This window comes from Podarcis muralis, chromosome 14, assembly GCF_964188315.1.
Source record: "Podarcis muralis chromosome 14, rPodMur119.hap1.1, whole genome shotgun sequence".
Lineage (NCBI taxonomy): Eukaryota > Metazoa > Chordata > Lepidosauria > Squamata > Lacertidae > Podarcis > Podarcis muralis.
The window spans coordinates 54,655,507-54,682,175 of record NC_135668.1 but is presented as its reverse complement, the minus strand read 5'-3'; the positions used below and the strand labels follow the sequence as shown (position 1 = coordinate 54,682,175).

Here is a 26,669-nt window from a genome sequence, read left to right as displayed (position 1 = left end):
CAGGGCCATTTCTTTTATTGCAAGATGAAGGGACATTATTGAAGGCTCTTCTTCCCCATCCGACATCCACTGGAGTCTACGGGAGGGGAGCCCACCGCTTCCCTCTGGGCACTGGATTCAAACCTCCTACAGGCACCCCCAGAATCTGCCCCCAGAGAGTGGGGGGCCTGGAATTCAGGGTGCTCTAGGCGCCCCGGCTGTGTCACTGTGTCTGGCTGGAATCTTTCAGTGCTGCCCCAGAGGGGAGCCAGGAGGGGGTGGCTAAGAAGACTCCCCTCCTGGTGCCAACCCCTGGGCAGGGGGGCAGCCTGCTCCCAGGCCGGGAGAATTCTCTTTGGCACATGGGGCTCTCAAGGGCCAGGGGGGCCTTGCTAGGCTCCTCAGTCCCGAGAGTCTCATAAGGAGAACCGGCTGCATCAGGCTGGTGGTCCAGCTAGTCCAGAATCTTAGAACTGTAGAGTTGGAAGGGACACCTAGAGTCATCTAGTCCAACCCTCTGCGATACACAGCCGGGGCACCTGGATCCCCCTTAACTCCCCCCCCCCAAGAGAAACCTGCCAGCAGGACCTGAGCACAAGAGCTCTCTCCCCTCCTGCAATATTCAGAAGCATTGCTTTCTCCAAGCTTGGAGGGTGGATCATGGCCATTGTGGCAGCCAGCCCTCATCTCCTGCTCTTGCTGAGCCCCTGGAGAGACTGGCCCAGCAGGCAGCCAGGCCCCCCTGGCCGACTCCCTTCCCCAGAGGCAGAATCCCAAGGGCGACCTGGAGGTGGAAGAGCGTTCCTCAACCTCCAGGCCTCTGCACCTGAACTGCCCAGGACTTCCAGGGAAGGCCAGTGAGGAGCAGTTGGAAAGCTGACCCAAAGAAAAGGGGGCACAAGGGCTCAGTGCCAAGGAGGCCCAGCCCAAAGCACAGGAGCGGAGTCACAGAGCTCCAAAAAGGGGTTCACTCCAGATGAAATCACCTGTAGACTTGCTGCCCTCAGCTGACACCCCCAGAAAAGACGTCTCTAACCCCAACTTGTCCTCTTCTCTTGGGCCGTGGACCAAAGAGCAGCAACAGAGCCCTGGATCAGGCCAGAGGGCCACTGCCTTGTCCCGGCTCCTTCCTCCTTGCCACCTGGCTAGGCAGATGCCCCCCAGGCAGGGGGCTAGGAAGACCCCCGCCCCTGCAACACCTCCCGGGGCTCAAAGGCAGCCTATGGCGGGGGCCGCGTCGGCACAGGGCTGCCGGCCAGAGGCCACTGCCTGGCTGGGCGAAGTGGTCCTCTCTCCGCCGTCTCCAGTCGGGGCCCGTCGAGGAGGCGTCGCATTTGCCCCCGGCCAGCCTGCCGGTCTCCCGCAGGAGCAAACCTGTGCCGGGGTGGCGGCGGGAGAGGAGAGGAGCAGCCCGCCGGCCCGGGGACTGGCAAGGAGGCAGCCCGCTCCGCAGACCCCTCCGCCGCCGCCGGGTGCCCCTCGGAGCAGCTCCCCGGCTCCACCTCCGCGGCCCCGCAGCCAATCCGGCGCGGCCGCCCGTCGGAGGAGCCTCTTCGCCAGCCGGACCCGCCTCCCGCCCCGTCTCGCCTTCGCTCGGGCGCCGCGCAAAGGAGGCAGCAGCGCACGGCCAGGACGCGCAGGAGGAGCAGCCGGCGATGGAGCGCGCCCCCCGGCAGTCACCCCTCCGCCGCGCCGCGCTCTAGACCCCGACGCCCCGCTCCCGAGTCGCCGCCCGGCCCAGTCGGTAAGTCCGCCGCCGAGCTGGCCGCTCCCTCGACGGCTCGCTCGCTCGCTTCTCCGGCTCCGCGTTCGCGCTTGCAGCCGGAGTTTCTCCGGAGAAGTTGGCGGGGCAGGGAGCCGGGAGACTCCGCCAAGCGCGCCGCACTCATAGGTTTGGCCACTTGCACGGGCCAGCCAGGAGTTGCCCGTCCGCGCTTCCTTCCTGCACGTCCCGCGCAAGAAGGCGGCCGCCAGTCGCGCATCAGCTTCGCCTACCTCGCAGGGTTGTTGTGCAAAGCGAAGCCCTCCTCTAGCGGTGGGGCCTGACTCGCTAGCCCGATGCCCAGCAGCGAGGGGCAGCTCGAAAGCCTGTTCCGTGGCGCCTCCCCACGGACAGAGCCTGCGCTGGGCATGGACGAAGTCCCGGGTCGAGTCCCCAAGTCGGGCTGGGAGCCTTGCCGGAGACGCGGCAGACGGACTCCAGAGCTCGGTGGGAGCCAACTCCTAGGGCTCGAGGGGTCTTTGCACCCCCTTAAATATTTGAGGGCCCTGGGCTCCCCCAAAATTAATGGGCATTGCCATTCAAGTGGTGCGTGATCGATTATGCAGGGCCCCAATATTTTATTCAAGTTGGTACCCAGGCAGCAGCTCCCCTTGGTAAGTTGGCAACCCAGGCAGGGCCCAGGCTCCCTCTCCTTGGACCAATGCAAGGGGCTCCCCCCCCCCCTTTGCCTGCCTGGCCTGGCACTCCTGTACAGTGATCTGGGTTCAGCTCTGGGACGGAGCATGTGCAGAGTGCTTTTCCTCCCTTGCCACTACCAAATTATCTCACTGTCATTCCCAGGGAGTATTCCTCCGAAAGCTGAGTCAAAAGGGCACATCATTTTTATGGGCCTCCGTCAGGACAGCTCCCAGCTGGATGGGGGCCTAGGGTCATCTATTCTGCTGAGCTTAATGGCACCCCAAATCTCACTCCTGGGGGGCAGCTGCACGTCCCCCCAGATGGGCTCAGTACCACTTGCCTTTTCCCTTCCCGCTTCCCAAGCAAAGCAGGTCTGGGAGGGGAACTCTGAGCCAAGATTCAGGAGGAGGGGGTTTTGGGGTGTCTTGGCCAACGCTGGAGAAGGAGGCTTGGGAGAGCCAGCAAGGGCTGGCAGCTCCCTCACTGCTGGCGTCAGGCATGGACTCCGGGGGCCCCTATGCTGGGCTGGGATGAGAGATGTGGGTTGCCTCGTGGAACAAACATGTAGGAAAAGAGTCTGGCGGCCTTCCCTTCTCCTTGAGTTGGAACACCCTTTCCCGCACAAGGTTTGGGGGCTGGCTGGGCATTTTTGCCCTGCCCCCCCCCCCTGCACGGGTTCCTTTCTCTTCTCCCCCCTGCCTTTTCCAGCCCCTGTGTTTATTTTCTTCCGTACTTTATGAGTGGGATTCTGGGAGGTTCTGTAAACAGAGTGTCAGAGGCAGGAAGGAGCTGTGTGAATGAATGACAAGCCTGGAAGTCTTCCAAGCGCACCCTCACCCCGACCCGACCTGGGGTGGCTCTGTCACTTCCGGCCTACTGCAGGACTGCCCCCCACGGGGGCCGAGGGAGAGGGGTGCAGGGCCCAGGGCCACTGTGCCAGGTGCCAGCTTCTCTCTCTGTGTGTGTGGTGCCAATCAGGAGAGATTGCAGGGAAAGGTCTCTTCTTCCATTCCGCTGGCTCTCCTGGTGTTGCCGGGGGCCAGGCTGGGGCTGTAGCTTCAAGAGTGACCATTTGGGGGTCTGGTGCAGGGCATCAGGCAGAGGTGCGGCAGGGGGCCTCCTGCTCATTATACATGCATGTGTCCCTTGGGTGCTTGTGGGAAGGGCAGGGCGGAACGGACTTTTTCCTGCTTTATGGAGACAGAGAATTCCTTATCCCTCCTTGAGGGTGGCAGGGAAACGGTAGCCTGAGAATTGGTTTGCCTGGGGGAACTAGACTGCAAATGTTAACCTGGCCAAAGCAGCCGGTCTCTCTCTAGGAGCTGTCGTTTTGTGGGGCGATGGGGGGCAGGAGTGGCTCTAGAGGTAGAAATCTCAGGACTCGGAGCAAACTAAGATGCTCAGGATTCCTTGGGTAAATCTGCAGTTTGGAGATACAGTAGTGAATCTAAGGAAGAAATGTATTTTGTTTGTAAAAAATGATACCGCCTTAATAGAATAATGAAAAAAAATCTTAAGTGGTTTAGATAAAAAATGCAACAAATAATTATGTTTTGGAATTATTCTTCAAAACAAAATCCCTGCTGCATTTCCCCTTCCACTGTCCACCTACCCCCCCAGTCGCCCCCTGGACCAGTCAATAAAGGCCTTGGCATACTTTTCTGTAAGTTGGCACAGAATGCGCGACTGCTTCAAGGAACAAGCTGCTTTTTCAAATGCTACAGGTTCTGAACATATTTCCGAGGGATCCAGGGCTTGAACTGGATTGTGCTCTCTGCTACGAGGGAAACTGAGGCAGGGCTAGTGGCAGCGAATGGGTTGTGTGCTCAACAGATGTGCAGCTGCTGCCCTGCCGCTTAGGGGCCCTGCATATGTTGCTGTTGTAGCTGCTCAGGTTAGATACTGCGGGGGGGGGGGCAGAGGTCTGCAGGCCACGCATGTGCCATGGCTGGGGGCACAATGCCCAGGGAGGAGGGGAAGGAGCAGGCAGGGTGGCACAGAGGGCACCTGAGGTTTGGCAAGCTAACATCCAATAATTTAGCAAGCCCAGCCCAACTACTACAACAACCTGCAGCAGTTGCATTTGGGTGGTTTAAAAGCAGTAAAGATGATGGTTTGCGCCCCCACTATGTACCTTGTTAAGACAGACGTAAAGCTGGAGAGCAACAGAATTGTAGAGTAGAATGGGGCACCCAAAGCTCATCTAGTCCAACCCTCTGCAATGCAGCCATCTCAACTAAAGCATCCCTGACAGGTGGCCATCCAACCTATTTTCAAAAAGCTCCACTGAAGGATTGTCCACCACTTCCCAAGTCATTCTCCTTGCTCTTTAGGATTACAAAATAAGAGCCCTGATGAATCACACTGACAGCCCACTTAGACCAGCACCCTGTTTCCAAGAGGGGACAGGCAGGTGCCTCTACCAAACTCACAGCCAGGCTTGGAGGCAACAGTCCTTGCTTCCTCTGCTGCCCGAGCGGCTGGTGTTCAGAGGAATGCCCCCTCCAAGACTGGCAGGTCCTCTGCACTAATTCACAGGGATCTCGAGGATGCAGAGCCGTCACCTTGCCAAATAAACCTTATGTTGTTGTTGTTTAGTCGTGTCCGACTCTTCGTGGCCCCCTGGACCAGAGAACGCCAGGCCCTCCTGTCTTCCACTGCCTCCCGCAGTTTGGTCAGACTCATGTTTGTAGCTTCGAGAACACTGTCCAACCATCTCGTCCTCTGTCGTCCCCTTCTCCTTGTGCCCTCCATCTTTCCCAACATCAGGGTCTTTTCCTGGGAGTCTTCTCTTCTCATGAGGTGGCCAAAGTATTGGAGCCTCAGCTTCAGGATCTGTCCTTCCAGTGAGCACTCAGGGCTGATTTCCTTCAGAATGGATAGGTTTGATCTTCTCGCAGTCCATGGGACTCTCAAGAGTCTCCTCCAGCACCAGAATTCAAAAGCATCCATTCTTCGGCGATCAGCTTTCTTGATGGTCCAGCTCTCACTTCCATACATCACTACTGGGAAAACCATAGCTTTAACTATACGGACCTTTGTTGGTAAGGTGATGTCTCTGCTTTTTAAGATGCTGTCTAGGTTTGTCATCGCCTTTCCCCCAAGGAGCAGGCATCTTTTAATTTCGTGACTGCTGTCACCATCTGCAGTGATCATGGAGCCCAAGAAAGTGAAATCTCTCACTGCCTCCATTTCTTCCCTTTCTATTTGCCAGGAGGTGATGGGACCAGTGGCCATGATCTTTGGTTTTTTTTATGTTGAGCTTCAGACCATATTTTGCACTCTCCTCTTTCACCCTCATTAAAAGGTTCTTTAATTCCTCCTCACTTTCTGCCATCGAGGTTGTGTTATCTGCATATCTGAGGTTGTTGATATTTCTTCCGGCGATCTTAATTCCGGCGATCTTAATCCAGCCCAGCCTTTCACATGATGAATTCTGCATATAAGTTAAATAAGCAGGGGGACAATATACAGCCTTGCCGTACTCCTTTCCCAATTTTGAACCAATCAGTTGTTCCATATCCAGTTCTAACTGTAGCTTCTTGTCCCACATAGAGATTTCTCAGGAGACAGATGAGGTGATCAGGCACTCCCATTTCTTTAAGAACTTGCCATAGTTTGCTGTGGTCAACACAGTCAAAGGCTTTTGCATAGTCAATGAAGCAGAAGTAGATGTCTTTCTGGAACTCTCTAGCTTTCTCCATAATCCAGCGCATGTTTGCAATTTGGTCTCTGGTTCCTCTGCCTCTTCAAAATCCAGTTTGCACTTCTGGGAGTTCTCGGTCCACATACTGCTTAAGCCTGCCTTGTAGAATTTTAAGCATAACCTTGCTAGCATGTGAAAGGAGTGCAATTGTGCGGTAGTTGGAGCATTCTTTGGCACTTCCCTTCTTTGGGATTGGGATATAGACTGATCTTCTCCAATCCTCTGGCCACTGCTGAGTTTTCCAAATTTGCTGGCATATTGAGTGTAGCACCTTAACAGCATCATCTTTTAAAATTTTAAATAGTTCAGCTGGAATATCATCATTTCCACTGGCCTTGTTATTAGCAATGCTTTCTAATAAACCTTGTAACTATGGCTTTTAGGCCATTGCTCAGCGGCAGAGAGCTCTTCCTTTGCACCTGTATGCTCCCCTGCTCTTAAATCCCCGATCAGGGCTGGGATAGAGCCACACCTGCTATTCCGGGGGGGGGGGGGGCACCAAGCGAGATGGACCATGACTCTGAATCGGCAGAAGGCAACAGCTTCTGACTTAAGAGATAAATATGCCTTTCTGAAGCGAAGAGTTTTAATAGTACAGTCATACCTCGGGTTGAAGTACGGTAGCTTCAGGATGAATATTTTCGGGTTGCGCTCCGCGGCGACCTGGAAGTAACGGAGTGCGTTACTTCTGGGTTTCGCCGCTCACGCATGTGCAGACACTCAAAATGACGTCATGCGCATGTGTGGAAGCGCCGAATTGCAACCCGCAGATGTGCAGACGAGGGTTGCATTCGCTTCTGGGTGCGAACAGGGCTCCGGAAAACAGATCCCGTTTGCATCCAGAGGTACCACTGTAACAAGAGTTGTTTTTAATCTAAGAGAACACCAAGAATATACTGTATATATATAAAAAGACTGCTGGATCAGGCCCATGGCCCATCTAATCCTGCACCCTGTTCTCCTAGTGGCTGACCAGCTGCCCCAGTGGGAAGCCAGGGAGCAGAACATGAGCACAAGCGCAACACTCTTTCAGAAACATTGCTGCCTCTGTGTTCACTGTGGCGAGTGCCACCAATAGCCATCTCCTCCTCCATGAATTTGTCTGATCCTCTATTGAAGCCGCCCAAGTTGGTGGGCATCCCTGCCTCCTGCAGGAGGGAGTTCCACACATTAACTACACGCTGCATGAAAAGGATTTCCTTTTTTCATCTGTCCTGAATCTTCCAATGCTCAGCTTCATTGGAAGCCCCTGAGTTACACCAAGCATAATTTTGCACATTTCTGTTGCGCTGCCTCTGAACTCCCTGCCATGGGAGCATAGTCACCCAGTGCTCTACCAGCTGCACTGGCTCCCGGTGGAGTACAGGGTCAGGTTCAAGGTGCTGCTTTTGACCTTTAAAGCCCTTCACGGCCTAGGACCCTCGTACCTATGGAACCGCCTCTCCTGGTATGCCCCTCGGAGGACCTTAATGTCCATAAATAGCAACACCCTAGATGTCCAGGGTCTCAAGGAAGTCAGATGAGCCTCAACCAGAGCCAGGGCCTTTTCAACACTGGTGGAACGCTTTGTCTCATGAGACCAGGGCCCTGCAGGATCTGATTTCTTTCCGCAGGGCCTGTAAGACAGAGTTGTTCCACCTGGCCTTTGGCTTGGAATCAATTTGATCCCCTCCCCCTCTTTCCTTCCTCCTTCTGTGATGGAACTCCTATTTGGGGACTTCCCTGGCTTTTTTCTGGCCCACGTAGGACCAGTCTGGATAGTTGGCCTTGGTGAAGATTTGACGTTTTCATCCTCAAAAAGTTTTTGATTTGAGTTTCTACTGAAATGAGGCTGCATTTTAACATTTTGCTTAATTTTGTTTTTAAGTTGTATTTTAATCAATTGGTTTTATAGTTGGTGTTAGCCGCCCTGAACCCGGTCTTGGCTGGGGAGGGCGGGGTATAAATAAAATTACTTATTATTATTTATTATAAAAAGTCCCAGCTTTCTTCACCGCTGCTCCTCACAGCGCCTCCTGAGCCACCGAGTGACCCAGTCCAAAGTCAAAACAGGTCACCTTTCCACCTGGCAGCACCCAGCTGGCTCACCTGGGGGGGGGTGCCCCTTCCCTCCCTCCCTCCCTGATGCGCAGCCCGGCCTCTTCCTCAGAAGCATCCCAAACCAGAAAGGCAGCAGCTGCCTCACAACATTGGAATTCTCATTAGTTGGTCCTTGGGGAGCAGCATTCCTGGCGGTGTGTGCAAGGCAGGAGAGTGCGCAAGGCAGGAGGGTGCGCAAGAGGTGCTCCAGCCCTCCTCCTCCTCCTCCTCCTCCCACGCAACTGGCTCTGGCCGTGCGGAGCGGCTGGAATCAGTTTCTTCTTGGAAGGCTGGGCTTCCTGGCTTGCCTCCTCCGGAACACCTGAGGGGGAGCCCCAACCGCCCCCCCCCCATGCCTGCCAGAGAGGAACGAGGAGGCTGGGCTGCTGGAAAGATTGCAAAACCCGTTCCAAGCAGACAGGAGAGGGGAGAAGAGGAGGGGAAGCAAAGGGCCAAGGGGTTGGGCGGGGGCCTTTCTGAGCTGCAGCGCGGCTCTGCGTTGCCCAGGGATTGCCAGAGAGCAGTGCCAACCTTGGCTGCCCAACTGATGCCCAGAAACGAACCCGGCAGAGGAGAAACAAAGGCAAAGAGAGCATCTAGCCAACTCTGCGAGGGAACCGATGGGATCCTTGAGGATTTTTAAGCAGAGGCCAGAGAGCCATCCATCTGTCGCGGGTGATCAAGATTCCTGCATTGCAGAGGGTTGGACTAGATGACGCTCAGGGACCCTTCTAGCTCTACAGTTCGATGATCATGTCAGAGAACATGAGCACAGTCAGAAGTCCAACAGGGATAGGAAACATCTTGACTGGACAAGCTAGCTGAGCATTGACTTGCTGCATGGCAAATGAGTGCCTGTATTTGCCAGGCGAGAGGCCCAGCGCAGAGAAGCTGGGAGGGACCCCTGTGAGTGGGCAGCTGCCCAAGGAAGCCTCTGGCGCTGTTCCGAGAGGGCACTGGCACTTGCCCTCCTCAGGGTGGATCCTGCCACCTCCCTTTCTTCCTGGTCTGGCGGCTGCTCGCACCAAACTCCAGCAGAGACGGCTCAGAGGCCGGCCGGCCTGAGCCGGACAATGGCTGCCTTGTTTGTCGTGCTGGTGAGAGGAACTTGCCAGGAAGGTGAGCTGGCAGGAAGCGTGTCCAACAGGCACCTAAGAGGCAGCTCTGTGGGGGGCCCAGTGTGTGGCAGAGGCAGGGGGAAAGGAGCCCCAGCCTGCCAGGAAAGGGTTCGCACATGCGGCCCCCGCTCTTCTTCATGTTCCCCCAGCAAAAAGACCAGAAGATTCCTTTGACGTGGCCTCCCCTGCCCTGTGCCAAGGGGCTGGGACACCTGGCATGTGGCGAGGCTCTGTGTTTGTGTGGAGAGCCATTTGTGGCAAACAGATAAACTGAGGGTGCCAACATGGTCAGGGAGCCCCCCTCCCCCCAAAGGGGGAACCTTGCACAGTTCTCTTCCCTCGCAGGAAAGGCAGTTCTAGAGGAAAAGTGAGTGAGAGGCAACGTGATTGTAGTTTATAAAATTATGCAGGGCGTGGAGAATGCAGACAGAGGAAAGTTTTCCTCCCTCTCATAACATTCAAATTCATGGGCATTCAGTGAAGATGAATGCTGCAGAATTCAGGATGGATTAAAGAAAGTCCTTTTTCAGACAGCAGATATATATATATAGAGAGAGAGAGAGAGAGAGAGACACCAGGGGTCAGCAAACTTTTTCAGCAGGGGGCCAGTCCACTGTCCCTCAGACCTTGTGGGGGGCCAGACTATATTCTGAAGGGGGGGAAATGAACGAATTCCTATGCCCCACAAATAACTCAGAGATGCATTTTAAATAAAAGGACACATTCTACTCATGTAAAAACACTCTGATTCCCGGACTGTCCGTGGGCCGGATTGAGAAGGTGATTGGGCCACATGCGGCCCCAGGCCTTATTTTGCCTACCCTTATTTTGCCTACCCTTGCTATAGACTATGGAACTCCCTCCCACAGGATTTAGAGACCTTTAAAAGAGGGTGTTGAGGCAAATTCAAGGAGGACGGGGCTATCGATGGCTCTGCTCTGCCCCCAAATGCTTCCGAATGCCAGTTGCTGGAAACCTCAGGAGAGGAGAAGAGGGCTTTTGCACTCGGATCCTGCCTGTGGGCATCTGGTTGGCCCCAGGGAGAACAGGAGGCTGGAGCGGGTGGGCATGGGCCTCATCCGGCAGGCTCTGCTTATGCTCCCTGCCCGCAAGGAGCTCTCTCCTGTGGGGCACAGCGGAGGGGCCTCCTAGCCGGGCACAGGTGCCATCAGTGCCAAGGCCTCTCTGGTAGCAGAGGTGGCGCTGCAGCCCTGCCAACCCAGCTGACTCGCTGACAACCCAGCCGGCCGCAGGAATGCAGGTCGGCCAGCGCCACCCTGAGCTAATGACGGGTTACCTCTGTGTGCCTGGCAGCTGCGGTCAAGGCCAGGAGGGAAGGGGAGAGGGGCAGGCGCCACTGGGCACCTTCTGTGCCCCACAGAGGGGCGACAAAGCAGGCTGCAAAAGGGGGCCCTGAGCCGTTGATACCCAAATGACCCTGAGCCATTGGGGCTTCCCTTGTGGGCGCTGTGCCCTGTCCCGGGGGCAGCAGAGGAGAGCCCAGAGGCGCAAGAGAGTTCAGCGGCTGAGCCCCAGGAGGATGGCCAGAGTGCGAAAGATGGGGCAGCTCTTGCGAAGGAGAGACAGCAAGGCAGAGGCGGCTCGCGGAACCTGTCCCTGCCAAGCCCCGAGGAGGAGGAGGGTGGAGAACCGCCCTGCAATTAATCCTGCGGCAGGCTTAATCCTGGCACTGCGGTGTCCCACTCCTGACCTGGGTTGAGGCTGCGCTTGGAGGAGCCGTAATTAAAGGGGCAGCAGCGACAGCAGACGTTACTCAGCAGCCTGGATGTGGCAGACACGTCAGCGAAACCTGAGCCCTGCCGTTTCCGAGCAGCATTCCAGCGGGCGAAGGCTGGTGCTGGGCACTCCTCCCAGTGCCCTCCCAAAGCCCTCCTCGGCTGCTGCTGCTGCTGCCCTGGGTATGTGGCATGGCTCTTCCTCCCTCTCCCCCACCAATCCAACTCCCCAACTGGGGCCAAAGCCCGTCTCAGAGGCTCTTTTCTGGCTCTCCCTGGGACCAGCGCAGACCAACTCTGGTTGCCACAAGCCTCAGGCTGAGCGGGGATGCACTAAGCAACTTAAGCCTGATCGTGCTCACGGAAGAAGGGGGAGTTTGGGCCAAGCCGTGTAGTAGATGAAGGACATACAGAGAAAGCCAACCCTACTCTTAAGACAGCAGCCGCCGCCCCCTTGGTGGGAGGGCAGACCCCTCCCCAAACTAGCCTGTGGCCTCATGCCTTTGTGTGTGTGAGGATACACCGGCATGGGGTTCGAGTGCTGGTCCCGTGAGCGTCTGTTGGCAGAATTGGGCAGGGGTGCCACCCTTCTCCCGGGCCCAAATGTCTCAGGCCAGGCCTGCATGCAAACAGCGCCTGCTCCACTAAGTTCCCCTGAAATGGGTGAGGCTTTCAGGCCCCCCCAGTTTTGCAGAGTGTGGTGCAAGCCTCTCTCTGCAGGACTCTGGGGAGCCCCAGAAGCAAGGGCTCCATGTTGCTTATGGGTCTAGTAGACCCCATTTGAGTGGCACGACTCAAATTGATATTTTCCCCGCAGTAGCTATTTCCGCCATCCCAAAGTTTGACATTTAGCAGCACAGATGTTGTAAAGATTCTGTGGGGATCTGTTGTGGAATAACCCCACTGGTGAAGATAACAGGGGTCACCCAGACCTCATTGCTGGTGGCAAGGCTTGGGAGTTCCAGCTTCAGGGCCCCCCAGATGTAGCAGGGCCCCAGAGGGTAAAGGTAAAGGGACCCCTGACCATCAGGTCCAGTCGTGACCGACTCTGGGGTTGCGGCACTCATCTCGCTTTATTGGCCGAGGGAGCTGGCGTACAGCTTCCAGGTCATGTGGCCAGCATGACTAAGCCGCTTCTGTCGAACCAGAGCAGCGCACGGAAACGCCGTTTACCTTCCCGCTAGAGTGGTACCTATTTATCTACTTGCACTTTGACGTGCTTTCGAATTGCTAGGTTGGCAGGAACAGGGACCGAGCAACGGGAGCTCACCCCGTCATTGTGGGGATTCGAACCGCTGACCTTCTGATCGGCAAGTCCTAGGCTCTGTGGTTGAACCCACAACACCAACCGCGTCCCAATAGGGCCCCAGAAGCAGGCATGCAAACCCTGAAATTCCTTTGCCCTTCTTGCCTGCTGCTCACGTATCATGCGCAGGCAGGATTGCCCCAGCTGAGCGCAGCGAGGGCCCCAGAACACACTGCGCACTCTGCCGAAAGGGAGAGTGAACTGGGAGAAAGGCAGCATTGAACACGGTTCCCCCCTTCCCCGTCTCTCTCGCACGTGCAGAGGAGACCCCCACTTGGCAGCTCTCTGCAGAGCCCAGGTGTTTCCAATGCTGCCTGGGCTACTGACAGCCCAAGAACGCCGCCTGCACTGGGGGCGGCGGGGGGGGGGCATTGACGGTGTCAAGGAGGGGCCTGGCTTTAAGGAAAGAATGCGGGGGGGGGAGCCCAGCATGTGCAAGCAGAGCCTCTGATGTGCTGCCAACCGCAGAGCCAGTCCCCCCTCCCAGCCTGGGGTGGTGGGGTTTTTTTTTAGCAGGCGCAGGAGGGAAGCGTTAGGAGACGCCTTTGGTTCGGGTCCCTACATCTTGGGAGCAGATGCATCTATCGCAGCCACTACAGAGGCGCTGCGCATTCCTGCGGGACCCAAGTCCTCCCCCCCCCCAAGCCAGGATTGGGGGCGGCGGGAGGCAGCACGCTTTGCCCTGGAGGCCACAAACCCCACAGAGTTCATAAGGCAACTTTCTCGCTGCCAAGGGAGGAATGGCCTTGGAAGTCTCCCTTCTCCACATGACCAAAGGCAGATCGCAGCTGCCCTGCGGATGTGAATACTGACATGGGGCGGGGGGCGCAGAGAAAGAGGATGCTTTGGCCAGGATCTGGGGAGCGGAAGCTGCCTTATTCCACCAGCCTGTGACCAGGAGGGGTCTCGCCAGGAAAGGGCCCTTCCACACAAGCCCCATTCCTCAACAACTCCCTCCCCAAGCCAAATCTCCGCTTTCAGACCTGCTCCTGTTGCAACAGCCAGCGGGCCTCTCACTCAATGCGCCCCAATCAACCACTTCCTTGTTTTCCAATGACTTTTCCTAATCAATCCAAGCCGTGCGGCGATTAGGAGCAAAGCGGGCTTTGCAAGCGTTTGGGAAACTCTTTTTTTTGGTCGTTTGCTCGCAACGCAAACACAAAAACTGCACAAACGCACACACGAAACCTGCACAGACAGAAGACCTGCGGGAGAGTAGAGCCCAGCAAGGGTCCTCTGTGGGGTGGGGGCAAGAGAGCAAAGCTGTCCCTGGGCCAGCTGGAAGGAACGGCTGAGAGCTTTTTGGACCCGGCTCCAGGATCCAGTCGACTGAGCGCTGAGCTCATCGGGCAAGAATGAGCCTCAAAGCCACAGCGGTGTGCAATTGCCTGTGTGTGTGTGTGTGTGTGTGTGTGTGTGTGTGTGTGTTCACCTCTGCTAATCTGGCTCCAGCCTGGGCAGTGCACTGACCCTTCCAGGCCTGGCAGAGCCCCCCCCCCCCCCCGCCGCCGCTCTGCCGCCAATTAAGAGGACTTTCCTGTCTCAAATCCCGGACAACAAGCTCTCCTAATTAGTAATGAGCCCATTTTGAGGCTCTGATGCAGCTTCTGATTTGCAGCAGCGCCTTCGCCTTGGCGCATGCCCAGTGGCTGCAGGGGGGGGGGGGGTTCAAGGGAGAGAAGGGCTGCTCCCCCCACCAGAGAGGAAAATGGAGAGAAAGTTGAGCCAGCAGCTCTGGGGTGATTGGGGGGGGGGGGGGAGAGACAGCATCTTAGTTTACACTAGATTCAAGGTGGATTGGAAGCACATATAGTATTTGAAGTGGGGGGGGGGCAAGAAGCTAGACAAGGGCCAAACCATGTTATTTGGGGGGAAAGCCAACTGTTTTTTTGGGGGGGCAGAGGAGTATAGAATTGTGCACAGCATGGAGAAAGTGGAAAAGAGAGACGGCTTTTCCACTCCGTGAAAGTGAAGGGCGGGAGGAGATTCAAAAGGAAGGACTTATTGACACAGAAACGTAGAGCTGGAGAGCTGGAAGGGACCCCGGGGGTCATCCAGTCTAACCCCCCTGCAATCCAGGAATCTCAACGAAAGCATCACAATACAGAAGCAGCATTTCTAGTGTGTTTGTCTGCCAACGTTGGGAAGCCCAGCTATAGAAGGCTTTGCAGTGCAACCCACATCCTTGTGGAACTCACTGCCACAAGATGTGTGGATGGGGACTGGCTTGTGGGGCTTTAACTGGGGATGAGACCAATTCCTGGAGGGTAAGCCTGTCTCTGACTACTAATCATGATGAAGACAGAGAGGGAGATGTGGACAGATAAAGAGATATAACCTCTGGCATCAGAGTCCGTCTTCCTCCAAGTACCAAATTCTCAGAAGGGGAAGCAAGGGGAGGCTGTTGCGCCCCAGTTCTGGTGCTGTGGGCATCTCAGGGACATCTGCCTGGACACGGCTGCAAACTTTGATCCAACCCCGCAGGGCTGGTTTTGTGTTGCCTTCCTGTGGGGCTCAGCAGAGGGCAGGAGCTCAGGAACAGCACCGCGGGCGGCTTGCAGAACCCGCTGTACTTTTTACTCGCAAATTCCCCCCTCAGACCTTCTCTCTGCCGGACACACGTTGACCCTAATGTTTGCTCCCATTTGCACTGGCTCCCGGTGGAGTACAGGATCAGGTTTAAGGTACTGGTTTTAACCTTTAGAGCCCTATACAGCCTAGGACCCTCGTACCTATGGGACCGCCTCTCCTGGTATGCCCCACGGAGGACCTTACAGTCCGCAAATAATAACATCCTGGAGATCCCGGGTCTCGGGGAGGTTAGGCTGGCCTCATCCAGGGCCAGGGCCTTTTCGGCCGTGGCCCTGACCTGGTGGAACTCTCTGCCACAAGAGATCAGGGCCCTGTGGGATTTGACATCTTTCCGCAGCTTTTTGTATAAGAACTAGTACGAAAGAGGCCTCCCAGCATTCTCACAGGCCCATATAAGATTAGCGTACACAGTTGGGCCTGATGAGTATTTACTGTTCCCAACCCAAATCCTGCAGAAAGCCATCTAATTCAGATTTTAATTTTATCCTGACTTGTTTTTAAGAGGGTGATTTAATTATTGTTTGATTTTATATCAATGTTTATATTTTATGTTAGCTGCTCTGAGCCTGGTCTCGGCTGGGGAGGGTTGGATACAAATAAAAGTTGTATTATTATTATTATTATTATTATTATTATTATTATTATTATTGCCAAGCCCAAGGCAGCCCTCCTGGGAGGAAGAAGTTGGTAGCAGCTGCTCCCATGGTAGATTTGGGTCACCATGAAAGGGCAGCAAAATTCCCATTATTCCATTTATTCTTGCGTTTTGACTGGGGCTGGGAAGACGGCAGTGGACAGGAAGAAGGGAGGTTCTGCCGCAGGAGCCAGAATGCCTCCTTGCCGACTGGTTTATTGCTCAAGTTGCCGTGGAACAGGTTCAAGGGGGTTTGGGGTTCCTTTTGGATGAGGTCCAGCAGCTGCGATAGGGGATGTACAGGGCTGGGGGTAATCAGGGATGTTCTTTGACCCTTCTTGCTTATCCGTAGGTAAATGAGAAATTCCTGACAGTGGCAAGGAGGCTGCCTGGCAGCTCCCAGGAAGGAGGGGGGGCCTTTGCTGGCTCTCCCACCCCCGTCCTCACCCCTAATCCTGACCGCGAACAGGATGCCCGGGAGAAACCGGAGAGCCCTGACCCTGCAATCAGGCCGGGGTCAACCCCACTTATCTCCTTGCCAGCAAAACACAGCAGCCCCTTCAGGAGGCCTGGGCTGGCCTGTCAGCACCCCCCCCCCAGCACAGCTGGCTCCCATTACCCACAATGCTCCAGGCCAACCTTCGCCCCAGCAGAGGGGCCCCGGTCTGCCTTCACCTGACAGGTTAAGAGATTGCAGAAGGAACAAGAGGGCAGATCGAGGGGGCGGGGGAGATGGGGGGAGGCAGCGGCAGAAGAGAGGGAGGCTATGGGGCACCCAAAGCAGGCAGGGGGAGGGAGGAGGGCTGCCAGGAGAGGACCCTGCAACAGCTGCCTGCTCCACCCTGGGTAGTAAAGGGAGAGGAAGCCCACCCCCCAGCCCCCGCCATGCACAAACACACACCGGCTGTGGCTGCAAAATCTGGCATCAAGCATCAAGGACCAAGAGCTCGTCAGTTGGGTGAACCCATTAAAAAGACATTTCAATTAAGTAATAGCCAATTAACTAGGTAGTGGACTTAAAACTCTCTGGGGAAGCGGAGGGCTTCCTTGGAGGATTTTAAGCAGAGGTTGGGTAGTCATCTGGTCAGGGATGTGTTGGGATTCCTGCATTGCAGGGGTTGGACTAGATGACCCCTGGGTTCCCTTCCAACTCTACCATTCTTTGAAGCTTTCGTATATTTACGCGTTGCCTTTAGAAGAGGTGGTGACGCCTGTACTGAGAGGATACCCTGACGCAGGTAACACACACGTGGGCATCATTTAAATATGGAGAAATATCCCCACCTGAACGCAAATGTACTTGATTAACCTACCAATGAAAACTTGTACGCTCAGTCAGTTTGGCATTTCTTGAGCCGGGTCACACAGCCAGAGCGACTGCGGAGTCAAGGAGGGCAGCAGGGCGGGCAGGCCGACCAGGCACAGCTCCCAGCTTGAAAGGGCAGGTAGGAGACGTGGGCAGGATGGAGCCCAAGTCCCAGCGAGCCTCAAGAGCAGCCAGGCAGGTGCCTCGGAGAAGTTCAAACGCAGGGAACAAATGCCAAGGTGCTTCGTTGTTAAATATTTGATTTTTTTTTCCAACCTCAAAACAAATAACAGTATACAATACCAGTGCAAGACTGGCTTATTACGTAAAGCATTTCAACCCAGGACATCCTGCCCAAAGCCTTTAACGCAGGACGGGCACACCTGTCCCTACAAAATACAAAGCCGCTCCTCATCCAGATCTTTCCCCAAGCCCTTTGTCTCTCTCGGATGACTTCTAAGCTTCTCCAAAGGAGCGATTTGGCAGACCAGATCCAGTACCACCTAGCTCAAGGGAGCCCAGTCCAAGATTCCCACCGCCGGCTCCCTCGCTGCCTAGCAGCAACTGAAAAGAAGTTGGCACGAAAGCTGTGCCCCTGCTGTTTGCCCCCCACCCCAGTGCCCTGGTATTCTGAAATCCAGCCTTCTTCTCAGCATCCATATGCACAGAGCCTCATGGCTGTCAAGAGACCCACACGCTGCAAATGGCTCTAAACCCAGTGCCCAGCCCCCCCCCCCCCGATGTTGGAGACTACAACTCCCACCCCCCCAGCTAGAGGTGATGAAAGCTTCAGCCCAAACTTCAGAGGGGGCACCACGTTGGCTTCCCCATCAAAGCCTTCCCTCTCCGCCTGTGGCCGGCCCCTGCCATTAGGCGAGAGAGGGAGGTGGTTGCCCCAGGCGGCGGCTGGCAAATGTCAAGAAAGGGCAGCAAACGGTTATTTAATTTAGTAGCCAGGTATTTTTTGCCTGCAGGGAGACGCACTTCTGGGACTTTGTGTCCGGGGTGCCAAAATAACTTGGCCAGCCTTGGAAGGTAGAGAGCTGCCTTGCGCTGGGAGGGGCAGGATGCTGGGTTTGGGAAGCAAGGCTGGGGAGGGAGGAACGGTGGATGGAGTTGGGGATGTTTAGCCTGGAGAAGAGGAGACAGAGAGGGATGCGAGAACCATCTTCAAGGATCTCAGTACAGTGGTACTTCGGGTTAAGAACCTAATTCGTTCTGGAGGTCCGTTCTTAACCTGAAACTGTTCTTAACCTGAGGTACCACTTTAGCTAATAGGGCCGACTTTCAGGGGGTGCCCCCAAATTCTGTCATTGCAAGAGGGGGCGAAAATGCCCCTCCCCACCGACTCCCTTCAGGAGATTTCTTCCCTGTGAGACCATCAGTCATCCTGCCAGGGAGGGGGCCCATCCCAGGCCTGCCCCCTCCCCTCCTTCCTCCAGCTGCACATTCCAGCCTTTGTTACCTGTCTGTGTGGTGCCAGCTTTGGGGGGACCATTCCAGAGCCCCCCCTTTGCCGAAGTTCATTAGCTCACTTATTAAAAGGGCTGACAGACATGCTGAGAAAGCAGCAGCCCCCCCCCCCGCCGTGACCCCATCATGCTTTGGGGAGGGGGCATTCCTGAGCTGCCCAGGACCCACTCCAGCCTCACTCCCACAAGGGGAGTCATCCTCTCCCTCTGCTCTCCCCCCCCACTAAAAAAAAAAAAAAGGATTAAATCCATGCCTGCCTTAATGGCTGTGCTAAGAACACAGAGAGGAGCAGAGCCAGAATCTCTAAGATGTTGAGGGGACAGGCCCTGCCCTACATCATGGGGTCTGGGGGATCTCACTGCTCCCTCCTCCTGGGGTGGGCAAGGGTGGCAGCCCTGGGAGGGGGGGTCCCAGGCCAGGAAAGAGCAACTGGTGGTCTCCAGAGGGGGCGGAGGAGCAGAACCACGACTCTCCCACTTGGGCAAAAGCAGCGTTTCCTGCCCTGGGTGCCCGCCTGCACTTTTTCCAGTGGGAGAATTCACTTGGAAAGTATTGCATCCAAACACAAAAGCTAATGCCAGGTGTTGTTTTTGTTTGGGGGGGAGGAATCCACGTGTGGGAGGCTAGATGCCTTCCCAGTTCAAACCCAAACCCTGCATGGCTTGCAAGTTTTGGGATCACCTCTTTCAGACACTAAAGCACTTCCATGTGTGGCTGTTGAAAACAAATAAATCTGCCCTTTTTCCCTTATGGGGTATCCAAGAGCCCATATAGAGTCCTTACACAGGTTCCCTATTGGTAGGAGAAAAGAACAGAGGCCAACCAGAGAATATTGAGAAGCAAAGCAGCTAGTAAGCCTGAATTTTATTGATCTGTTGCAACAGGGTGCTCCCCTCACCCGCAGGAAAGGAGGAGGGACCCCCAACAAAGGTGTGCCCGTCGTTATATAGACTTTTGAAGTTGCCACCCTGTAGATCAAGACCACCCCCAGAAACATCATACCTACATCACAGAAGGGGTGTAGCTCAAGACCACCACCCCCAGATACATCATACCTACATCACAGTAAGGGCGGTCTACAGCAGAAATCTGAGTGCTTTGTTTACCTCCTGTCTGTCAGATTACCCGATTAATGGTCACTTGATTGGATTGCCTGGGGAGCCTGGCCAGTCTTTTGTAATGATAAATACTTAGTTCCTGAGCCAGGTCAGGCTCACACCCTATTCATATCTCAAATGTGCCCTTAAGACAGGATTTGTGAGGAAAGAGACAATGGGGAGGTTTCCCACTTTGACCTTGCAGAGAAGTAATTGAGGTCAGTTTGGGAATCAAAAATGGTTTCAGGTCGGTCTTCCTGTGCTGATCTATGTACATGCTTGGTTGGTACATTTATGAACACTTAACATATATCTAAGACCTCAAAATTCCTATTCACAGGGTCCACTTGCAGGAATGAGCCCCACCCATGAGGCAGCCCTGTGCAATTCCTGCATTGCAGGGGGTTGGACTAGATAACCCTTGGGGTCCCTTTCAACTGTACAGTTCTATGGTTCTCTTTGTCTCCATCAGGAATTGAGAATCTCCAATCCACCAGGGCTCTTGAGTCAGTCCCTTCCAGGACACTCTGCAAGCAGGCCAGGTATTCAGCACCTTTAAACCCGGCACTCAGCGCCAGCCCTGCTGGGATTGGCCCTGCAGTGGAACTGCATGGGAGGGGGGGGGCGTGAAGCACCTCTACAGTCCGGCTGCTGGCTCTGACCTCACCTGGCCTCAGGTGATTAGCAGGTACCCACCATGATCCACCTGCCCAGATCTAGATATGTCCAGCAGACCAGCTCCAGCTCCTGGCTCTTGGTCTACTTGCCGGAGAGGGAATTGCAAACTGGGCAGAGGCACAGAGAGGCATCCGCTGCAACTCTTTGGGAGTCTGTGGGATTCAGGAGCCTAGGAAACTCTTAACTCAAGACAAGGGCTGCTCTTGAGATACGGGAAGAAGCCAAACAGGAGTTTCTTTCCCCCCTTTTTCCTTCTGTGATGGAACTCCTACTTGGGGACTTCCCCGGCTTTTTTCTGGCCCACGTAGGACCAGTTTGGATAGTTAGCCTTGGTGAAGACTTGACGTTTTCATCCCCCAAAAAGTTTTTGAGTTTCTGCTGAAATGAGGCTGCATTTTAATGTTGTATTTTAATCTTGTTTTTAAGTTGTATTTCAATCAATTGTTTTCTATCTGGGGTTAGCCACCCTGAGCCTGGTTGTGGCTGGGGAGGGCAGGGTATAAATAAAATTTATTATTATTACTTTATTTTGTCACCCCTCTGGAGAGGGCAGGGTTCATCCTGGGCTTTTGACAGAAAGCCAGATCCTGGGAGCCAGATCCTCATGGAGAGAGGGGAGTGCATGTTTTCCTTCCAGATCTCCCCCCCCCCTTTCTCTGCCCCCCACCCACGTGTGTCCGTCAGCAGCACCCAAAGGCCAGGGGTTTCCAAAAGTTTGCTCCATTCCCCTTTGTTTCCTTGCTGGGGGGCTCTCTTGCACAAGCCTGTTCCTCTGCTCTTTTCCGGTGACCTTTGGAGACATGAAATGATGACAGGCTAGGCTGACCCCCCTCCCTCTGAGACATTGCTAATATATACAAGGAGGAGAGACTGGTTACACAGGATGAAATCATCAGCTGGAGTGAGAGAGGTGGAATGACACTGGAGTGTTTTGACCCACGATTGCCTGCCTTACAATTCGCAGAAAAACGCTCTGTGACTTCCCAGGGACTTGGCAGCAAGGAAGCAAGATGGGTTTTTCCGACTAGTCACAAGACGCCTCTGTGCGACCAGGGAGACGTGGCTGCAGTGAGACATGCGCCACTCCCTTTGGAGGGGGGAGCGCATGGAGCTGCTCTTCTCCCCCCCCCCCCCGGGCGGGAGCCATCTCTGCCCATCACAGGGAGCAATAAATGTAAGTCGTAGAATTATAGTGTTGGAAGGGACCCCGGGGTCATCTAGTCCAACCCCTGGGGGTGCAGGAATCGCAACGGAAAAATCCCTGGTACGTGGCTATCCAACCTGGGCTCGAAAAACTCAAACACATGAGAGTCCATCACCTTTGGAGGTTAAGTGCATCGCATTGTGCATACCACCAGAAAGCCCTTCCCAATACTGAGTCAGAATAATAGTAGTAGTAATAAATGGGGACACGGGTGGCGCTGTGGGTTAAACCACAGAGCCTAGGGCTTGGCGATCAGAAGGTCAGCAGTTCGAATCCCTGTGACGGGGTGAGCCCCCATTGCTCGGTCCCTGCTAGCAGTTTGAAAGCATGTCAAAGTGCAAGGAGATAAATAGGGACCGCTCTGGCGGGAAGGTAAATGACGTTTCCGTGCGCTGCTCTGGGTCGCCAGAAGCGGCTTAGTCATGCTGGACACATGACCCGGAAGCTGTACGCCGGCTCCCTCGGCCAATAAAGCGAGATGAGCGCCGCACCCCAGAGTCGGCCATGACTGGACCTAATGGTCAGGGGTCCCTTGTAGTAGTAGTAGTAAAAATTTATTCCAACCCTACCCATCTTGCAACAAAATATTAAAAATACAATAAAGTATCAAACATTAAAAACTTCCTTAAACAGGGCTGCCTTCAGATGTCTTCTAAAAGTCAGAGAGTTGTTTATTTCCTTGATATCTGATGGGAGGGCGTTCCACAGGGTGGGTGCCACCACCAAGAAGGCCCTCTGCCTTGTTCCCTGCAACTTCGCTTCTCGCAGTGAGGGAAATGCCAGAAGGCTCTCAGAGCTGGACCTCAGTGTCCAGGCAGATCGATGGGGGTGGAGAAGCTCCTTGCCATTTGGATTCATGGGATTGGGTCCAGAGCAGCAGAAAACAAGCTTCCTCTATCTTGCAGGGGGCAGCCCTTCGGACGTCTCTCCCACCCCCTCTTCCCTTTTCCAGCCTTGGATGCAGTTTGGGTAGTAAGAACTCCCCGTATGCGGAGCCCTGAAGATGCCTCTGCCGGACTGAGGCCCCGGGGGCTTCCTCCTGAATGCTCCTGCCCAGAGCCAAACGCAGCTGGGGGGCTGGCAGGGCAAGGGCTCCCCCCTCCCCGGGCTATGGGACGTCCAGTTTGCTGCAGCTGGTGCAGAGCAGCCCTGGGGGGCAGGCAGGAGACGCAGCGCAGAAGGAGGCTGGGTGGGGCTCCCTTGATTCAGCCAGATGGCTCTACCTCACTTGCCTGACTCAAGCGATAGACATTTGGGGGCAGGGGCAGCCAAGGTTCGACGCAGGGGCGGCAATCTGGGGCAGGCAGCCCCCCTTCAGCAGCTTCAGAGAGAGCTACAGTGCAAGGACTGCATGGGGCTGTGTGCCTTTATCCGTAAGAGGAAGGACGCCTGCTTGGCATGTAGAATGTCCTAGGCAGGGCTGAGAAAGGCAGCCCCCTATTCCCTCCCTGGTTAGCCTGGCAGAGGCACCACATGCCAGGGGTGGGCGGAAGTGGGGAAGAGTAACAGATGCGGGTCTTTGAGCTGCTGGTCTGTTTTCATTTTCCTCCCTCTTCGTTTCGTAAGTTTCCTCCCTGGTGCAACAGCCTCCAGAGCTGTGGCAAGAGCCGTAACGATGGCCTGTCCTTTCCAACAGGGGGTTAAAAAATATAGTTTGCAAATCCACCTCGTGCCAGAGTTTCTGATTCTGGTTTTGCCCAATTATCGCAAAATATAAGCTTTGTCGTTTCTGGCATGCCCAAACCACAGACTTCATTCGAACCATAATTAAGCTTTCGATTAGGTTTGCCCCAGTAATGGCTTTTGACTTCCAAAAAAAAACCCCTCTCTAAACCATCTCCACTACTGGATATCAACAAACAACTGGGAAGGAGAATCCATAAAAATTCTCTTAAGAATTGTTTAACTAGTGGTGTCGGCACCGACTCCTGTTAATCTCGAGGTTGTGGGTTCGAGCCCCACGTTGGGCCAAAGATTCCTGCATTGCAGGGGGTTGGACTAGAGAACCTTCGTGGTCCCTTCCGACTCTACAATCCTGTGATCCTCTGATTCCCCTGTGACCCCTGGGTGTCCCAAAAGCAGGAAGTTAGGCAGCCCCACCAGGCGTCACCTGAGGACGAGGGGGGGCAGGACGACTGGCCAAGGAGAGGTGGAACCCCCCTTGCCCAGGTGTAGTTTTTATGATGGAATCCACCCCCCCCCCATGTTGCACGAGACTGAGCCCATAGACCAGGGGTCTCCAAACTAAGGCCACCGCCCGCTCTTACCGGCGCTGCACTGCTGCCCACTTCTGGGTCAGAGGAGCACCAGAATTGGCTTGTGCGTATGCTCAAGCGTTATTTCCGGTGCACATTCGGGTCGGAGGAGGCCCGCGCACAAGCTATTTCCGGTGCTTCTCCGACCCGGAAGTGCGCCGGCAATAGCGTGTGCACATGCATATGGGCACGAGCTCCGCCGCCCTCCAGCCTGCCGCGCAATCAGCACTGGAGATACTGGCCCGAGGCACGGTAAGTTGGCTGCCATAGACAAATAACCTCCCAGTTCCTAAGGAAGAGTAAAGGCAGGGGGTAAGAATTGTACATTATTGCTTTGAATGGCGGCGGGGGGGGGGGTGTCTTACCAGAAACATGCCCCTGCCCCTGCCTTGCAGTACCTACCACAATCCCCTCCGGTGCTAAACCCTTGCCATGCCTCCTTCCCCGGGCACAAACCCAGTCGGACTCTGCCAGCAGAATCCAGCTGGGCTGCGAATCAGATTTCTGGAAGGTCAGGAACTTGTGGGGTGGGGGCTTGCAGCAGAACGGTCAGAAGTGCCACCGTCCAACCCGTCTCTCTCTTTCCCCCGCAGGAGCTGCGCCATGAGGCAGCTGGCGCTCTGGGCACTGCTGGTCCTCCCCGCTGGGATCCTGTCCCGGGGCTGCCCCTCCGAATGCCAGTGCGGCCAGCCCCAGACGGTCTTCTGCATTTCCCGGAGGAGCCACGCCGTCCCGCAGGGCCTCCCCCCGGACACGGCCAACCTGTACGTCTTTGAGAACGGCATCCGGTCCCTGGGCGAAGACAGCTTCGCGGGGCTGCCGGCCCTCCAGCTGCTGGACCTGTCCCAGAACCTCATCGCCAGCCTCCCAAAGAATGTCTTCCGCCCGCTGGCCGGCCTCCGCAACCTGGACCTCTCCTCCAACCAGCTGCGGGAGGTCACCAACGAGAGCTTCCACGGCCTGCGCCTTCTTGAGCGGCTCTACCTGGAGCACAACCACCTGCAGCACATCCACCCGGCCGCCTTCGACTCGCTGGAAAACCTCCTGGAGCTGAAGCTGCAGGACAACCAGCTGCGGACACTGCCGCCCCTCCAGCTGCCCGCCCTGCTCCTCCTGGACGTCAGCCGGAACAAGGTGACCGCCCTCGACCCGGGCGCCTTCCGCGTCCCCAACCTCGAGTCGCTGAAGATCGCCGGGCTGGGCCTGGGCAAGGTGGAGGAGGAGCTGCTGCGGAGCGTGGCCGCCCTGCACGAGCTGGACGTCTCCGACAACCTGCTGCCCACGGTGCCCTCGGCTCTGCAGCTCCTGCGGGGCCTCACCAAGCTCAGCCTAGCCGGCAACGCACAGATCTCGCACCTGCGCCCCGAGGACTTCCGCGAACTGCGCAACCTGCAGGAGCTGGACATCAGCAACTTGAACCTCAGCAGCCTCCCGGGGGGGTTCCTCGCCTCCTTCCCCCGGCTGCGGGCCGTGGCGGCCGCTGCCAACCCCTTCAACTGCGTCTGCCCAATGAGCTGGTTCGTCAGCTGGGCCGCCAGTGGCAAAGCTCTGCTGCGGAGGCCCGAGGAGACTCGCTGCCACTTCCCACCCAGGAACGCCGGCCGGCTGCTCCAGAGCCTGGAATATGCAGACTTCGGATGCCCGGCCACTACCACCACCAGCAGCGTGGGCACGCAGAAGACTGCCGGCCCAGATGTGGCCGAACCCGCGCCCAGCCGCCCAGGTGCACCCAGCACAGCCAGCCCCATGGAACCGACGTCAGCCACCTCGCCCACCACGCCAGAAGGCCTGCCCAGCGCGGAGCCTCGCCTCTGCCCACCGGGCACCTGCCTCAATGGGGGCGTGTGCCAGCTGGATGCAGGGAACCACCTGGAGTGCGCCTGCCCTGTGGGCTTCACCGGCCCCTACTGCGAGACTAGGGCCCAGGTGACAGCCGTGCCCACTGCCGCCCGGGTACCCGCCCCTCCCGAGCGGCTGGCCATCAAGCACGTGGGGGGCACCTCGCTGAAGGTGGACCTGCAGAACGAGGCCTGGTCGTCTTTGGAGCTGAAAGGGATTCGCCTGACCTATTGGAGCCTCTCCGGGCCGGACAAGCGCCCTGTCACCCTCCGCCTGCCGGCCTCTCTGCCCGAGTACACCGTGCGAGGCCTGGCGCCCAACTCCTCCTACCACATCTGCGTGGGGCCGCTGGGGGCCAAGGCACACGAGGACGACCTGTGCGTGGAGGCCCGCACATTGCACCTGACTCACCAGCAGCACGCGCCCGTCACCCAGGGCAAGGGCACCAGCCTGGCACTCGTGGTGGTGCCCGCTGTGGCTTCCGCGGTGCTGCTTGCCGCCGCCGTGGCTGCCGCATTCTACTACGTGCGCCGGAGGAGGAGGAGGAGGAGACAGGCGCACGCCGCCTCTGGAGCTGCCGGCCCGCTGGAGCTGGAGGGGGTGAAGGAGAACGGGGACCTGGGGGGCCACGGCCAGAAAGCGGCCCCCAACGGCCTGGAGTACGAGGTGCCACTCATGCAGCCGCAGACGGCCGGCCGCCCTGCACCCAGGACCCTGCGGCCTTCCTACTTCTAGAGCCAAGAAGGGGCCGAGCGAAGCTGGCAGCCAGGGGCCAAAAATCGGGTCCCAGCCTGCCTGGGGGGTTGCCTCGTAGCAACACGGAAGTCCCCTAAGGCGTTCCGAGCACACCATCCCCAGGGGTGGACCCCATGCCGTCGGACTAGGTGGCCGCTTAGCCGTGGCCGCCCCAGGGATGCCCGGAGCGTGGCCAGGGGCCGCGGAGCAAGGCAAGAGGGCTCCATGTTCTGGCAACAAAGGATCCTTTTGCCGAGCCGGGGGCAAGCAGATGAAGGAAAGACCAGCAGCCCCTTCTGCTGGGGGGGGGGCTTGAAGTCGGGGTGGGGGGAGGGGGCACGAGACAGAGCTCTCTGGGGGAGCTTATCGGGAAACAAAGCTTTATGGACGCTTAGAGAATATTTATAAGACAGGATTATGTCCCATTTCTTCTGGGAACAACTCTCTTTTCTAACACGGACGGAGCCCTTTTTGTAAAAACCGGGCTGTGTAAGAGTTTTTGTACAAAAATTAAAAAATTTTAAAAGGAAA

The 26,669-nt window shown here is 56.2% G+C and overlaps 2 protein-coding genes across 3 annotated transcripts in view; one reads left to right on the top strand and one right to left on the bottom strand.

Moving 5' to 3' along the window:
- The window catches only part of CORO7 (coronin 7), a 101,244-nt gene that overhangs the window by 26,822 nt on the left and 47,753 nt on the right, over positions 1-26,669 (bottom strand). The window lies entirely within an intron of this gene.
- VASN (vasorin) lies at positions 1,570-26,669 on the top strand. The gene is made up of 2 exons (XM_077918755.1): positions 1,570-1,723; positions 24,158-26,669. Exon 2 carries the CDS (start codon positions 24,168-24,170, stop codon positions 26,136-26,138), a length of 1,971 nt encoding a protein of 656 aa, XP_077774881.1. The 5' UTR covers positions 1,570-1,723; positions 24,158-24,167; the 3' UTR covers positions 26,139-26,669.